This window comes from Protomyctophum bolini, assembly GCF_963924005.1.
Source record: "Protomyctophum bolini genome assembly, chromosome: 6".
In the NCBI taxonomy this organism is placed as follows: domain Eukaryota; kingdom Metazoa; phylum Chordata; class Actinopteri; order Myctophiformes; family Myctophidae; genus Protomyctophum; species Protomyctophum bolini.
Window position 1 is genome coordinate 30,271,428 of NC_137867.1, and position 17,773 is coordinate 30,289,200.

Here is a 17,773-nt window from a genome sequence, read left to right on the forward strand (position 1 = left end):
GGTGTCTGGATTTTTGCCCCCAAGCCTGTGTTCTGTGTGGGTAATTACAGCATTCTAGCCTTGGGTTGATTACAATGTAAGTTCTGTCTTCTCCTCTATTAAGCCACCTCCTCTATTAAGCCTGTCATTAACGTGACAGAGTGGAGGGCTCTGTGCAAAACCCTGCGACTGTCTCCGCTCATAACTGTTTACTAAAAACATAGGAGCGCTGACAGCCCTGCAGCATGAAAGAAAAGCTAATAGAAAATGCTTAGAATACACCGTAATCATACGGCAGAGGGCAGTTCTGGGTGTTCCACACACAAAGTATGACGCAAGAGCAAAATGGCTGCTGCATGAATATAGTCAAAAGGGGCACTAGTCAACAGCTGCGTGTTGGTGTGTGCGGTTGTATTTGTGCATCTATCTGTATGCATGTGTGTGTTTGTTTAGGTAGTGTATATTGTCTGGCTGTGTGTGTGTGTTTCCTAGACAACAGCTCGACAGGCCTGGTGATCAGAGAGAAGTGGGCTTTCCATCGGTCCCTGGGGAGCTCAAGCCAGACTGGTAATGGGACCCATACGCTGCATAGTAAACCAGGGGAAAACAGCCTACGGGCTTCTCTGCACTCCGTACACATGCACGCACACGCACATGTAAACACACGTCACACACACACACACACACACACACACACACACACACACACACACACACACACACACACACACACACACACACACACACACACACACACACACACACACACACACACACACACACACACACACACACACACACACACACACACACACACACACAGCGATTAACAGGCACTGCGCAACAACCTATTACATCTCAAAGACAATAACACTGGCAAAGAGAAAGGCGAGGAATAATTCCTCCTCATCATGAGGCACACGCACACAGAGTGCAAGACAGACAGCACACAGACATTGCACACACCTAGATGCAAACACACACAACCGCATACGCTAATCAACCAGGCAGGGTGCAGTTGATCCATACAACTCTCTTATGGGATTGTATGGAGTAATCCTCAGAAGGGTCCTGTGAGCACATAGCACTCACATTAACACAGTCTGAGCCAACCCACGTGACAAAGGCCCTCTCCAGCTGGGAACGTGTGTCCGCGTTTGTTTGTGTGCGTGCGTGCGTACGTACGTGTAAAAGATTGATAAAGTAACAAAGACCGACAGATGGTTAGACAGACACATGAATGGACAGGACTGCCAAATTAGGGGTGCAACGGTTAATCAAACTAATCAGTTTAATCAATTATAAAAACAAATCGATAATCAATTTGAATAGAAAAAATGTGGGCGGGGGGTGGAATAAAAATGTTTTCGCGTTGATCAGTTAGTAGTAGATATACAAAATCACACCCGTGTGAAGTGCTCTTATCATCATACATCATCATACATATTCTCATTCCCTCACTTTTTATCCTCAATGTACTTTGCTCAGCCAATCAAATCATCGCTATGGGGTGATCAGCCAATAAAATCATCGCTATGAGGTGACCAGCCAATCAAAATCATCACTAAAATTCACACAAACACACAAAGCTGGGCATAGGATGGGCTAGCGCCCCTCAAAAAAAGGGAAGGAAAAAACAGATAGAGACATAGTTAACAAAAAAGGGTCTCTCTCTCTCTCCCTATATTGTAGCTGCAGTGCAAACCTCCGCAGTACTCTATGTGTAAGAAGCACACAGTCAGCCATACATTTCTATATGGCTGTGTAGATAAATAACAAGCGCATGCAGCACACTGGCAGCTGACAGCAGCAGCAGTCCAGCGGTCTAGTGGAGCTTGGAGCAGCCTGATGTGGTCTAGTTGCTTTCTAAGTCACGCATCCAAGCGTCGTCACACGGCAGAGCTGTCTGGAAGTCGTTGTTCGGGGCGAGAAGCAGGCAAACACATGACTGGCTTCGTGAGGCTCTAGTCTAGTCTAGTCGGTCACAGGTCATCGACACCACAGGGTTGTCTCTGTTCTTCTGTCTTATTTTTCATTTTATTCTTTGCGAGGAGGAGAATTCGGGCAGAGTGGATATGGTTTGGTTTGTCTGGTGCTGGTTTGGCCTGTTTTTCTTCTGCACAGGACAACTACACACTGTCAAAGCCATTCAACACCTTTAGTGGATTTTGCTAGGTTTTGTTCTTGCCAGTAAATAATTATGAATATTGTATAAATGGTGTAAATATATTCAGCATATGATTATAGAAAAGCAATGGTGGATCTATTATCAAAGAGCTATAAATATCATGACGACGTATTTATTTCCACTGACATGAAAAAGGCTAAACCTGCATCTATTGTACGGTATGTCACATTGATAAATACAATTTATTTTACTGTGGTCTTATCCAGCAGCACTAAACCATCACCAGGCACTATGACAAGAATGACTGAAATATAGCTGCATCGCAGTTCCACTGAAAGCCAAGGAATGGGAAAAAATGGATGCTGGAGGCTAAATTGCTTGATATGTCTAGGTGGACATCCGGACCGAAGTGTCACCTCTCTAGGACAAATGGGACACGGGGCAACATATCTGTCCAATCTGTCGCACAGAAACAGATCCGCCCATATCCTGACCTCCATCACCAACTCTTATGGCCTCCTGGGACGGCCACCCCCCTCCGCCTCTCGCTGCTGTAGTCTGTGCTAATGGTCCTACTTCCTGGTCGCTGCCCTGCGGGGAAACATGCTGCTATCTGTCACTGAGAGACTGCTCTTCACCTCCCATCACCTCCTCGTTCCCCTCGTCCGCTCTTTCCCCCTTTTGCTCTCCCATCCACATCCCTGCATGCTCTCACCTCCCAATCACCTCATCTCATCTTCTATCCTCCTCTGCGCCACACTTCACCCTCCCAGACGTCACACACCTCTCTACAGCCAAATCCGGACACGCTCCCATTTTGTGCATTAAACCTATACACAGGTTTAATGTTTGTCTTTAGTTCAATGTTTGTTTTGTTTTGACAATGAAGGGAAAATTTACGTCATAATGTAACTCATTACGTCATATTGTCTCTTTATTGTTAATGGCGTTTAATGTTTGTGTTGGCACCGTTTGGTTTACATCAACCTTAACATCACCTAATCAACATGAGTTAGACTTCAATATATTAGTGCCCCTCACTTCACACGGGTGTGCATTTTATTGTTAGCGGCTACGGCTACACATCTTACTCATGTAACAGCATAATATTAATCATCTCACTTTCAGCTTCAATTTATTCATTATGGTTGGTGATGTAATTATGTTGGGTTCGTGCTCGAGTGTATGTACTGTATGTATGACAGTGTTTTGATGTTGTCACTGTAAGTACATTTTTTTAATCAATAAACAAACAAAAGAAACACAGGATTGTTTTGTTTTCTGTATATGATGCCTACATTTTAGCTTATATATGACTAAATAGCTCTAGTAATACTTTAACTAAGTATATACTGTATACTGAATATTCTCTCGAGTAACATTTTCTAAGTACAGTACACTAGAAGTCTTAGATATTTCATATCCTAGTAGTATCATTCAACACCATCCATCCATACATTATCCCCATATCTTTCCATCTTCTGGCAGTTCCAGAATACATGTATAATAAAGGGTCCACATAACCTCCAGCATGGTTGTTGAATAGATAAAGTACACCCCCACCCCATAGTCTTTAGAATGATCACAATATCCTATAGCCTATCTGACAATAATTTGATTAAATTCTTGAACTGAATTATTTCCATATCCAGGAGCTAGTAGTGTATCTTACATACACATCGTGCCCTTCTCCATGAGTCATTTCTATGTTAAGTTATTTTGCCCAATCATTTCATAAGCATTAGCCACTTTCAACTTGGCATCTCTATTTTGGGCAGGCTTATTTTAATGGCAGATATACAAGCTCACAACATGTCACATCGCAACACAATGTTTGCTTGCAGATCTGCTTTTCTCGCCATTCGTTGTACGACTAATAGGGCTTCAGTGGTTAGTCAGTACCCTGATAACTTCATTTGTTTACTTGGACAGGTCCATTTTGATATTTTTCTCATTATAACCTCCAACTTGTAGGTGTAAAAAAACGAAAGAAAAACATGCTTCTCCAGGTCGTAATTTTCTCTACGTTTAGGAAATTGCTCTCCTTCCTAGACCATTGTACTGCCGCAATACCCCTGTTTGTCCATTAGTCCAGCAGCCGGGGGTGTGGAGTGGGAAATGTGGTATATATATATATTTTTTTATTGGCCTAAAATATTGTCTATATACATTCATGAATCCACTTGCTGACCGGCTGTCGGTATTGAGCATTGTTTTTATAGGAGTTTATATGTGACTATACCATTAACAACCTATGTAAGGCAAAAATGACAAAAGTAGCTGTGTTTTGTTGGCCGAGGCGACGTTACACAGTGCTTCCAGACGCAAAAATAATATGCTATGGGAAGCTAGTTTTGGGTGGCAGCGTGGCTCGTTGTGTTTAATCAAACAACATCAAGTTTACCTCAGTGTTTTGTGTCGGGACATGACGACATGTTCTACCTCTGCGTCTTGGATCAGCGCGAGCGGCGCGCACATCAACATATAGAGTTGACACTCTGAGCTGCGCGCATCAGAGATCACTCTATGATGGTTTAATTTGCTGTCAGGAGTCGGGACAGATTGGTGTTTTTTCAGCTACATATTAAGGCCTGTTTAGGGTGTGTTTTAGCTGGTTTTCACCTAGAAAACTCTGTAAATCTGGGACACTGTTGAACGAAGTGAACTGTCAGAGACTGACGTTCACACATGTTCAGGGACAACACTGCGGGTCAAGACACATGCGATAATTGCGTTAAAATATTTTAACGCAATGAATTAACACAATGAATTAACGCCGTTAACGCGATAATTTTGACAGCCTTAGTATATTGAGCACCGAAGTCCTGACGTCACTGTCAGTAGAGGGCGCCAGTCCACAGGTTTGTGTACTTTTTATTTGCATTGAATGGGGGATGGGGGATTTTAGATCTCTTCATATAAGAACAGTGTTTGAAAAATAAACCAATCATCCCGGCCTTTTCACTCATATGGATATGAAGCATCGACTGAAGGTGGAAATGTACAAATATACCCAAAGAGTAACACAATAAGCACATTTCCGGGTAGGAGGTGGTTGCAGCTGCCCGTCGCACAACAGAAACTGACATGTTAATTCAGGTTTTTTTTAAAATTTTGTATTGATATTTAATGTTTCGTGGTTAGTACGACTCGAGTCGAGTCACCGCCAGCTGAGCTTACGTCAACGAGGAATCTCAGGAACACAATGTGTTGACAGCTGGGCGTGACGTATATTAGCAGCGACATTGCTTTCACATGTAGTTTCTTTTGCGGCTAAAGTAATTCCATTTTCTCCAGAAACTGGCTGTATCAAATATGAATGGACATCATTAACGACGCACAGCCACCCCCCTGACAGAAAGGCCGGGATGATCAGTTTATCTTTCAAACACAGTTCTTATATGAAGCGACCTAAAATCTCCCTATGGTGATTTCAATGCAAATAAAAAAATACATGAAACTGTGTACTGGCGCCCTCTACTGGAAGTGACGTCAGACTTTGGTGCTCTATAGACTATATTTTAGGTCAATAAAAAAACGATATAGCAAATTTTCCCACTTTGAACAAAAGAAGGCTGTTGGCTGCCGGACTACATTGTTTAAGTCCTGTTTTAAATCGGGCTCATATGCAGTCCAACTTCTTTCTCGTTTCTCTTTCCAATTTATGTTGTTTTATTGCTATGTTCCAGATCTGAACTATAAAGTTAGTGATTGGATCCAGTATTTTTTCCATTTTCATGAATAACGTTGCTATTAAAGTTTGTTTCTATGTCATTCAATCTGCGTTCCACCAACATGTCAGAGGTCTTATTTGTGACTTGGCAGTGCCATACCTCCTTTGTCTTTGGGCAGTTGGAGAGCTACATACCCCACCCTTCCATATCCCATTGATCCCATTCTGTGTAGCTCCCATTCTGTGGTACCATCACAGATTCAAATACTGTAGTTACACTAGTCTCAGCAATATATTCCTTTAAACTAAAAATATATATATATCAAATCCAAAATAAGGACCAAACATTTCTCCATAAATAAATTTGATTTCCTGATTTTTAAGTTTGTAACAGTCCGTGAATTTAGATAATATACTGGTACAGATGGCACCATTAAGCCTTTGATGTGCACAACACAGTATGCAAATGTAGATACACACAGTATAACCATGCATGCACCCACAACTGTAATAATGTACACATGTGGATGCATGGATTCCCCAATGCATAAAAAACCCACACGCATGTGGGTTTTTTAACTGTAATAATCCTAAGTGTGCATGCATGAGCACACAGTAAGAACCTCAGTGTACATCTACATTTGAGAGTTCACAGATGTAACCAAATAGACCCTTACATTTGGTACACTCTCAGATTTAACCCATTCTGGGCGGGAACCCCTTTTGGTTTTTTAACTAAGCATTATGTTATACTTTAGCTATTGAAAAATAGAACGACTGACATAGAAACATAGCTTTTTCAGAAAACTGTCAGGATGTAGAAGACATTTTTAGAATCTAACCCAAAATGGGTTAAATGAGCACTCATCATTTTACAGTGCACAACCACACACTGCATTGTTTTTTATTGTCTGGGTGGGTGGCTGACAGACCTCTCCGTCTATCTGTCTCACCCTCATGCTCTCTCTCTCTCTCTCTGGCGTCCATTACAGGACAGGCCTGCTGTCAGCGAGCTTGTATAGCCGGAGGGGAAGTTCCCATTTTGTGGGAGCATGTGGCAGGGAGCCTCCAAATCTCCTCTAATGAGCCAATATGTAGGAGGGCTAAGCCTTTGGCAGGGGTCGGCCAGAGAGTGCCGCTCCGTGCCCGCACGAAAAACAACACGCATATGTAGCCTGTTTTTCCCTGTTCACTGACATTTAAATCTGAATGAGACTTTGGTGGATTAGGGCAGACGGATTGTGGGTGGTGGTGTGGGTGGCGTGTGTGTGTGTGTGTGTGTGTGTGGCGTGTGTGTGTGTGTGTGTGTGTGTGTGTGTGTGTGTGTGTGTGTGTGTGTGTGTGTGTGGGAGGGGTTGGAGCCACTGCCCTGACCACAAGCTACTGTTGTTTACATTGACATTTACATATTTTGAAGTTTTTATACCTCGCCATCTCTCACATTTACATTTTGGAGCCTCGTGCTCTTATTCAAAGTGCCTTAACAATCGGCAGGCAGGTGTTCTAGGGTTCACAGTCATGCTCAAAGGGACGTTGGTTGACAAAACAACATTATTGTCTGTCGATGGGCCTCGGCCGGCGTTGTATTTGTGACCTTTCACTTCCAGGATATATACTGCAGATCCAAACCGCTAAGGCTGATATGTGTGAATGCAAAAAGGTGGAGGAGGAGAAGAGGGGCAGGCTGTTTGAAAACCGGCTCAATATTGAGGTAGAAGCATGGGGGGACTTACCTTTGGGTGTGGTAGGGGAGAAAAGCTTCTCAGATCCTACATCGGAAACCTGGGGAACACATGAAGAAAGACACATTGTTGGTAGGATTCAGTTTTGTGGACCTGCTTGATTAACCACTCGTTGGCCGTCATTTACTATAGTATCACTCATGTGAATGACCAAACCCCAAAACACCATCCTAGAGAGAGTATATTTTGTTCAACACAGGCAGAAGACACAGGCAAAGTGTAACAACTATGCAGTATACAAACAGTATATGTGTGACATACGTCACATACAGCTGTGGTGTATTGTACCATTATATGCTATATACGTAGTATACCGTGGTGACATTTTGGGGGTAAAAGCGTATAGGTCCACCGTCTGCTAACCATTTCATCCACTGCCCACGCACGAGTGTATAGCCTATACGGGCACATGTTGCACAGGAAATAATGATGGTATACCGTCTGAAAAGAACCTAGATTACAGCACTGTGTGACAGTAGGACACTGTCTCACTACTCTCTGAGAACTAATAAGTACCACACACTCAGTACTCAGTACTTTAAGTAACTGGCAGCTAGTCCGACATACACACCCATTTCTGCCTCCACATAACACTAGCACAACCTGCTAACTAGCACAAAGTCCTACAGTATATGACAACATAAAATAAAAGGCCTTTACTCTGGTAGGAATACACCACTCAACTGCATAGCACCGAATAGAAACTTGGCATTGTCCACACGTGGTTTGAAAAACAACAGACAATACGTAAAAGATCAACAGCACACTCTGAATAACACACTTATTCTCCTATCACGATCACAGCTGCTTCTTCTTCAACTGATAGTCTGTCTCTCTGTCTGCCTTCCTTCTTCCTGTGGAGGTAACATTAGGGGGCAGTCTTGTGCCACCTGAGAGCCCTCACACATGAGGCTGAGAGCAGGGAGTCAGCATGTCAGCCATGCCAGATCAGAACACAAAGTACGCACACACACACACGCGCACGCGCACACACACACACACACACACACACACACACACACACACACACACACACACACACACACACACACACACACGCACGCACGCACCCCACAGGGCTTACATAGACCCTGGGCGGAAATCTCATTTTGTTTCTGTGATGTATTTGAGTGGAATAATAGGCTACAGCCCACAAATAGCATCCTGTTCTTTTAAAGTGAGAGCCACAATTCAGATGTAACAAACATGCGGCAAGTAAATGGTTTTCATACACTTATGCCGAGACAATCGTTTGACCATTGTCACGGAGCGCAGTTGCTACACAGTAAAAACCTGAGATTTAATTTAAATCTCAGTGTGGATTTGTTACAAATGGATTTGTTACAGATTGTTGGAACCTTGGCAGTTCTAGTATCCCTCCTTTTCGCCAAATTTCTGATTATGCTAGAATAATATGCAGATTTGTTTTTACTTGACCACAAATACCAAGAATGTTATTCAGATAGCATGTCGTTTAGACAAATTCTAGGTTTGATCTTGGCCTGGTATCCTAGTTTCTTTGAAGTACTAATTTTGTTTTCTTTGCTCTCTACTTATGTGACCATTTACAGTTTTACACTGTTGTTTGTTGACTAGGGCTCATGCCATTTACTCAGCAGCAAGTCGCTCTGGATAAGAGTTTCACCTAAATGCCTGAATTCTAATTGTCAAGGACTTCCATTGGTTACAGCAACGATAAAATATAAATATACAAAGACATACAATAGATGTACTACTGTATGTGTGTTCTTTTTTGCAGCATGATCAGAGCTAGAGGTGCACCATGCATGGTCAAATCAATCGATACCGATAATCCAATACATTTATCCAGTTAGGTTAGGGTCTACCTTGCACCTGATTGCAACTGTGATTCTGGGTGCAGATACAGACTTCAACACATATTAGTTCAAACAACTTATATGTAATAAAGATGTAACATTTATTTTAACCAACTTCCAACTTGTTGGCCTTTAGTTCTACAGTTCTACAGTAGACCCTTTTTGAAATCTTCCCCAGAAACACTGATTGAATGTGTAGCCTTCAACCATCACAAAAGTCTTTTTCAGCTTCACATTCAAACCTAAATATGATATTGGCTAAAAAATAGCAGGATATTTCACAGATATAGATTTCCCGATATTAAATCTTTAAGGCAGATATCAGCCGATACTGATATGATGACCAATTGCTTGTGCGTCCCTGTTCAGAGCAAAATAAATAAATATTATATAAAATGCCAGGAATACATCATGGCACAGCATATACTGTATAAACCTATTCTCTTGTAGTGAGAATGTAGCTGAATCAAACAGAAGACTATCAATTGTCAGTGGAGTCACCCAGACTAAACACTACAAGCTATTCTCCTCTTGTGCACATGTGGACATGTAGATCCTGGCCTTGGTGTCCTTGCCGAATCAAACAGTCCATACATTACTACAAATATACACAGCTACCGCACAGCAGACGCTACACATTTTCAACACTAAGAATAGAGGCGGTAAAATGCAGACCACCTGGCATTGTCAGATAATTTATGTGGCGACACAACCTTCTGCGTTTGAGGAAGGTGATATTAACAACAAACCTCCTCCGTAGCCTTTGATCTCCGCCTATATGCAGAGGGATTTATATGTAAACCCATGATTTGACTCCTGCTGCGTTAGCTCCCCTCTCTCACTTGTTAAAAAAAAGAGGTAATGGAGGTTAGGAGCTGAACATATGTTCCACCCAAAAGGGGCCAGGTGTCCTTAACCACCAGGATTTCATTTTATATACAACACAAAAGCAAGCATATGTAAAGTATAAGCAGCAAATCAGAGAGATATGGGGAGCACAAGAGCTGAAGAGACACGGAGCAAATGAAAAAGCAAACGATTGTGTAAACACAGATGGCTGTCCTTGGCATCCTGCGCACTCCCATGATCTACAGTATTTTGAGGACATCCTCTTCTTTCCAAAGACCTCACAATAACTCCTTACGCTGTCACAGTTCTGTGTTTGTGGGCGAGGGAGAGTGTGCGGGTATGTGCATGTGGGTGGCTCTGTGTACGTGAGTGAGCGTACGTGTCTGTATGTGTCTTTGTGCCAACATTTTCTCTGAGCACTGAACACCACAACCACACTCAGAAATACAGCAGCGAATTTCCCCACCCAGAAGTATCAAACAAGGTCAATACGGGGGGAAAAAAACATCTTTAGTTTCGGTCTTTGGTCTCTGCAAACATTTGTCGACGAGGGCAGAAGGAAGTGAAAGCTCAGCATAGAAAAGGTGGTGTTCGGTTTCCTCTGACAGTATAGACGAAGGGAGAGGCGAGGCAAGGAGACAAGAGAGGAGAGCAGAAGTGAGCAAGGAGACCCGAGCAGTGAAGACGCCATGAGAGCAAGAGCAAAGGAAAGGAGATGAGGGCAATGGAGACGAGAGGAGTGCAGAGAAAATCAGAGAACAATATGATGGGGATGAGTGTAGAACAGGGGAAGCGGAGAGCAGAGGAGAACAGAGGAAAATGGAAGACAGGAAAAAGAAAGAAGCAGGGAGAAAAGAAAGAAGAGAAAGAAGAATAAAGGAGAAGAGAAGACAAGAGAGTAGAGCAGGGGGCAGTGAGATGAGATGAGGAGAGCAGAGGAAAGCAAAGGCGAGACAAGAGTGTTGTGTTCATTGCCCTCTTTCAGTCTCCCAGAACCGGGGCGCCAGCCCAACAACACAGACTCTTTTGTTAGCTTTGGACAACATTAAACGCTCCAGTACCAAGCCTTAGCACCGCAGCACAGCACAGCACAACCTCAGCCCTGATTCATGGTCCCGGAGGCCCCTGGGTGAAAAAGAATAAAACATAGGGGGCTCAGGATGAAATGAAGCTTGGCAAATGGATACAGAAGTCAGCTCGGGGGCTCACTCACAGTGGCACAGGGTCACGAAAGCGGAAAAAAAGGGAAAAAATAGAAGGGGATCCGTTCACGCGGTAGCCCGCTATGACTGTTAAAACAACTGTTATGACCAAAGCTGTTAACCGAGAGAACAGACGAGACGCAACATTTTCTCCCTGTGAAGGAAAAGATAAACCATACTTTGGTTGTGCGTACGTCACCCATGCCATCTATTTATTCCTGCCCAGACCGTTTTGACTACGCGAGTAACTCATTTTAAATGTTCCCAAAAACACAGCGGTTACACTGACAACAACCGATATTTAGGCTTTTAGCACTGTGTTTTGCACCTGCCAAGTCTGTATGAGTCAGTCAGTATAATCCACAATTACAAGGCTGCCTTACAAGAGCACTTCTTAAAAAGGCATGTCAAAACAAGAGCCCTGATTCGTTGGCAAGCTGTTGCGTGTTTTTGCAGAACTTTTTCTGGGTTTTCGATGGCTGGCCAAGTTGACATTTTTCTGCGGGGGCTGTAGCGCTGTTCTGGAAGCCGAGGCTGCCTGCAGTCTCGGCTCACAAAGAGGTCACGTATAACAAATCCTTCACACTCTCTTTGTTGAGGTGAACTCAGGCGGCCATCAAAAACAGACAGAGAGATGAGACGGGGGAGGGAACAGAGAGGAAGAGAGGAAGAGAAAGAGGCAGACAGAGGGGAATAAAGAGGAGCAAAGGCCAGGTTTTCTAAAGGAAACTGGAATGGGGGAGCTCTACCCATAAAAAAAATGAAGGGGGAAATTCAAGCCACATTGCCTGGGAGCCAAAAAGCCCTTGGAGCGAGCCGCAGGAACCCTGACCTTTACGTGGGGGCCGTCTGCTATTTGAGCCTGGGGCTTGGTGGGGCCATGGGCCTACCTCTCTACCTCTCTGGGGGCCCGTCGGCAGGCCTCAGCTTTCCTTCCCTATTCTATTCATTAGCCATGCTTTATGATTCAGCTTCCTCTGAGCCACACAAGAGCTCCCTGAGGAAAGAAGCCTGAGCTAGAGAGAGAGAGGGGATGAGAGAGAGGGGGGGGGGGGGGTGACGCCAGAGAGCGAGGAGAAGGAGAGGTGAAAAAATGCAATGAGGAGGTCATGGGGGCTCAGTTAGGGCCCCTGCTCTCAGCAGCTGTGAAATCCTCCCGTTTCCTTGTCGTGCACAGAGGGAGAGGTGTGTGTGTGTGTGTGAGAGAGAGAGAGAGAGAGAGAGAGAGAGAGAGAGAGAGAAAGAGCGCACAAGAGAGAACGAGAGAGAGACAGAGACTCAGAGAGAGAGAGTGAGGCAGAGAGACGAGTGTTAGAGTGGGAGGGTGGTAGTGCTAGGCTAGCAGTAGTAACCCCACCAATGGAGTGGGTCATCTCCCCAAAGAGCCCCACGTGGGAGCATAATTCCCAGATTTAGAGAATGGCAAATTACAAATTACACTGTTATTTGTTTTAAAAAGCCCCCACTCGCTCCCCCACATCCCAACACGGCCAAACACCAGTGACTTATTGGCTGCATAAATCTCTGGATAATAGCAGAGCGGCATAGGAGGGGGGGGGGGGGTGCAGAAAACCCTCTCGCCAGCATTAAGGGAGACATTTACTGCCAGGCTTTCTCTACTTTTGCTGCCACAGCAAAGAAACAAGGAAGGGAAAGAAACGAGGAAAGGGGGGAGGGGGATCTTTGGCAATTTTCACAAGTCCACATTGCTTTTACTTAACAACACCGCAAGCTAATTAATTTAGAAAATGTCTCCGACAAGCGTAATTGCATAAAAAAAAAATCTTCCAGCTGTTAAAACGGCTTCCATGCTTCATTTCTGCACGGCGACTGAGTCTGATTTGAAACACGTTCAGCGACACATGAGGGAAGGCAAGCGAGGGCGGTAATCAACCCAATGACCTTCAGGCATGAATTTATGAAAGGCATTGATCAGTGTGTGGCTGTGATTTCACTGAGAAAGGAAGGTCAGCAATTACCCAGATTCAATTAACCTCATTTAGTGAAAGACTGCTGAGAGACCAATTTCTCTTCACCACGACACCACCTCCTCACCCGACTTCTCTTATACACACACACACACACACACACACACACACACACACACACGCACGCACGCACACACACACACGCACGCTGGTGCACTCTTCGCGAACATATTCACACTTGCAATACATGCACACACCCACACAAACAAACACATGTCAGCCCAACCCGCTGGGCTGGCTTCATATCAAAGAACCCACATGGCTTTGCAAGCAACTACCTTTTGATCTACAAGCCCCTATTGCATGCTCTGCATTCCTCAGAGGTGAGCGAATCATTTTTACAAAATGATAGAAAAGGAAGAAAGAGCTGGAATAGAAGATATACCACGGGTGGATGTTAACGCCAAATCTAGAACAAATTGATTCCAAATCAAATATATGAGCGTGAAGAGAAAACAAACAAACAAACAAACACACAAACTCCACCCGGCTTCAACAAATCTATTTTTCCTTTCTACACAGGCTGGCAGGTGCTATCACAACAACCGCAGAGTGAAAACAAAGGAATAGCTCACGGTGGGGCCTTTGTTGTGGGTCTGCGCCCGCCTGTGAAGCTGGTAATTATGGCTTATTTCTGAGTCATCTGGCGTGCACTCTTCTTGTTCTTAAGCAACCTGTTTGTACAGAGGAGTTCCTCTCAATGACAAGGGCTGACTTTAACACTCAACCCCAACCCATGTACGGCGGACACAATTCCATGTAATTGTATTGTCCTACTAAATTGTTGCGCTGTGCTTAACGTGAGGTTGTTGTGAGAACTTGTAGTACACTGATATGTTCCTGCAACAATATCATCATCAAATGAAAAAAACAGCTATTTGTATAGTGAATTAAAGTGTAAGACCACTTTGGTAGAGGTTTGGGTTGTGTAGTTACCTTGCCATGATGTAACTCCAAATGTGGACAAGAAATAAAAAAATAATTGCTCCAATGATTAGAAATTGATCATTCAAAATATGCTCCTCATTGATATAGAGCATCACCAAAACTCATGTGGTTTTATTTTATTTTTATAAAAATTACAATTTTAAGATCTGGACCCACGGATCCAGTCCTGGTTTTCTTCCTAATAAAAATTGACAAATCAACGGGAAGTTGAGTTTGGGTGATGCTCTATATTGTCTGAATCAACTTTGTTTGTGTTTGTTTACATACTACAATAGTGACTTTGAGAGCTATTTCAGCTTACAATGTAAGTGAATGAGGAGCATATTTTGAATTTATATTCATATTTTGAATTTTCGGATATGCTTAGATTTATTTCTTTTATAATTTTCCTTTTATTTCTTCTTGCTATTTTTTTGTTAACTATTTTTTTAAATTATTTTTCATTGTGAAATGCAAGGAATTGTTCTGTTTATTGGCATATTCGAAATAAACACGACAAACAAACAAACAAACAAATTATCAATTTCTAATCACTGGAGCAATTATGTTTGAGTGGGACGCAGGGTGAACTTCAGGGGACCCCCACACAGAGTTTCACCACTCACTTCACACAGGTGTGTGGTCTTACACTTTAAGTGATTATGTGCTTTAGGTCCTTGCCTGAGAAATACTTTTACATGAACATCAGGACGATGTGTGCGTTTTGACTGTGTGGAGGATATCTGTGCACGTTATCTGTGCAGGTGGGCATATTTCAGAAGGTTGTGCAAGACCACTTTGATACATTTGGAGTTACATCATGTAAAGGAAACTACACAACCCAAACCTCCAAAAGTGGTCTTGCACTTTAAGCATATAAATGAATGACTGTGTAGCAGACTTTTTTAATTTATGGGTGGGAGAAGATAACCGTAATATTATAATTTAGCTTGTATCCCATTGTATGATTCATACATTGATGTGTTACAGGATCGTCCCTGACTAAATAATTACAGCAACCTTTTTCCATAAGTGGGTTTCTAACATAATGTAATAGATCTCTTCAAATGTATACAAGCCCATATGTAACCATAAACCAACTACTGTATAAATACCAACGCTGCTGCAGTGGTCGTTTAATTGAGCATGCTAAAAGTTATAAATCAAAGAACTCACATCATGGTTGCATAGTTCCCTGACAGCCAAATGAGTGAGTTTATTTGATGCCTCCAGGGAGGAGGCACTTGACACTGTAGTATATCACTACTAGCATGGTTAGTCTGGGCTCTGCAGTGGAATGATGTAACACAGAGCCACATGGAAATATCAGAAGGCCAGGGAAGGAGACAGAGAGGGGGAGGGGGAATAGCAAGGGGATAGAGAAATAATAAGGCCACACGTGTATTTATCTTTAAATTGATGCAAGACAGACAGACAGACAGACAGACAGACAGACAGACAGACAAGAGGGGCGAGCAGTGTTACATTAGGAGGGTACCCACATACTGGCATGGACAAGCACGTTCTCAATTAACTCTGGCACCACCTTTCTGCCACTGGACCCCCAACCTCAACCTGACACCTACTGTAGCAGCTCCTATCGACACGCACACACGGACGCACACGCGCCTCACGCTTGTGCTAATTTGCTGTCCTGCTCACCGTTTTATCACTGTCAGCTTCCTCCTTCACTGCCCTGACCTCCTCTCCATTTCCCTCTGTCCCTCCATCACCCCTACAGTTCTCTATTTCCCTCACCCTGGTCCTAGTAGGACAGGATGCCACCAAAGACACATCAGGGTGGGGGAGGGTGGGTGCAGTTTGCCATGCACATCACAATGGTGTCAGGGTGTTCCTACTGGGCAGATAAGATCAATATTTCACAGTGAAACCACCATGAAAACCTGCAAAACCTGTCCGTCGTTCCAGCCAGTCATGCCACCATATATGGCCATTAGTCCCTCACGCCTCATGACACATTACACCACCATATAGTCAGTCCATCACGTCTTGTGACACGCTCCATATATGGCCGTCTCCATATGAAGATCACGACACTGACCTCATCAAACCCTGGATAGCCATACATGGAGAAGACTGGATCATCACCTAGATCTGCATATATGGAGCCGGCCAGCAACTCTACATTTGATCTCAAATCTCAAACCCAATATGGAGCTGACCTGTTCTGACATTCCATATGTTGATTCTTTACCACCCGTCCTTCCTCTTCAATGTCTCCCTTTTGACTGATACTGAAAACTAGAGTTCTGAATAGGCCCAAAAATTAAGGCCGGCCCTACCTGGGCCCTCATCAAACCCTGTACACTAAAGACACTGCCCCCGCTGCCACCCTTAGATCTCCATATATGGAGCTGACCTGTTCTGACATTCCATATGTTGATTTGATCTCATCAAACTCTGTACACTCAAGACACGCTCCATATATGGCCAGTACAGAATTCATTCCATATGTTGATCTGACCCCCATGCCAAAGCGCCAGCGCTCGCCTAGCAGTTTGCCATCACCCAGGCGGATGCGTGCTTCTCGATCCCTCAAGGCGTCTTACTGGTTATTATGCTTTATCAGAGTAGAAGTCAGGAAACCAAGGGCAGAGACATAGAATGAAGTGCGGGACATAGATTTGAACTCGGCTCCTCCTAGCTCGCAATACATATAGTCTGTGGTTGAGCCACCATGCATGCAGGCACCCCAACATTGCATATATTATGAACAACTAACGCCACGCACTCTGTCAATGCTAAATGTTAACGACTTATGCTAGGTTAGCGATTAATGCCACGTTAGCTGTGCATGGCGGGGCCCGGGGCCCCCTGACGGCGACGGGGACACCAAATTAATTATCTCTCCCTTGCATTTGTCCTTCCGCCCATCCCTCCCTCACTGTTCCAGAAACTTAATGACCTCCCCAGCGGTCGTTTATTATAAGCTACAGTAGTGATACCATTTTCCCAGGAACTACCGGGCCAGCAAACAAGGAACTACACCCCCTCCCTCTCACCACCAGCATGTCAGAACAAGTGTGGGCCAGCACAGGGAAAATACACACACACACACACACACACAAACCTCCCACGTGAACTGTCAACTACTGGGCCCTGAACCTCACCTCCAGCATCATTAAGATGCTAATGAATTCCATAGTGACCATCTCTGCACGGAGCGCACACACATACACCACCACTACATCTACACACAGGTATGCACGCACGCACACACACCACTGACAGACACAAATAGCTTTTTTACATTTAGCACTAACCCTTTCACAGCTGGCTGACATGTAGGCTATGTGCATGTGCATATGTGTAAATCTCTTTATACTTAGACCTCGCCAACATTTTGTGTGTGTGTGTGCGCGCACACGTGTATGCGTGTGTGTCTCTCCTCTCCCTAGCAACAGAGGCAGGGAAATCTATGCCGCG

The 17,773-nt window shown here is 43.9% G+C and overlaps 1 protein-coding gene across 7 annotated transcripts in view; it reads right to left on the bottom strand.

Annotated features, from left to right (window-relative positions):
* fbrsl1 (fibrosin-like 1) overlaps positions 1-17,773 on the bottom strand; it is a 400,645-nt gene that overhangs the window by 48,183 nt on the left and 334,689 nt on the right. For all 7 annotated transcript variants that reach the window (XM_080766465.1, XM_080766464.1, XM_080766467.1 and 4 more), the window contains one exon: positions 7,514-7,562. In XM_080766465.1, the coding sequence (XP_080622591.1) occupies positions 7,514-7,562 (49 nt within the window). The remainder of the gene's footprint in view (positions 1-7,513; positions 7,563-17,773) is intronic.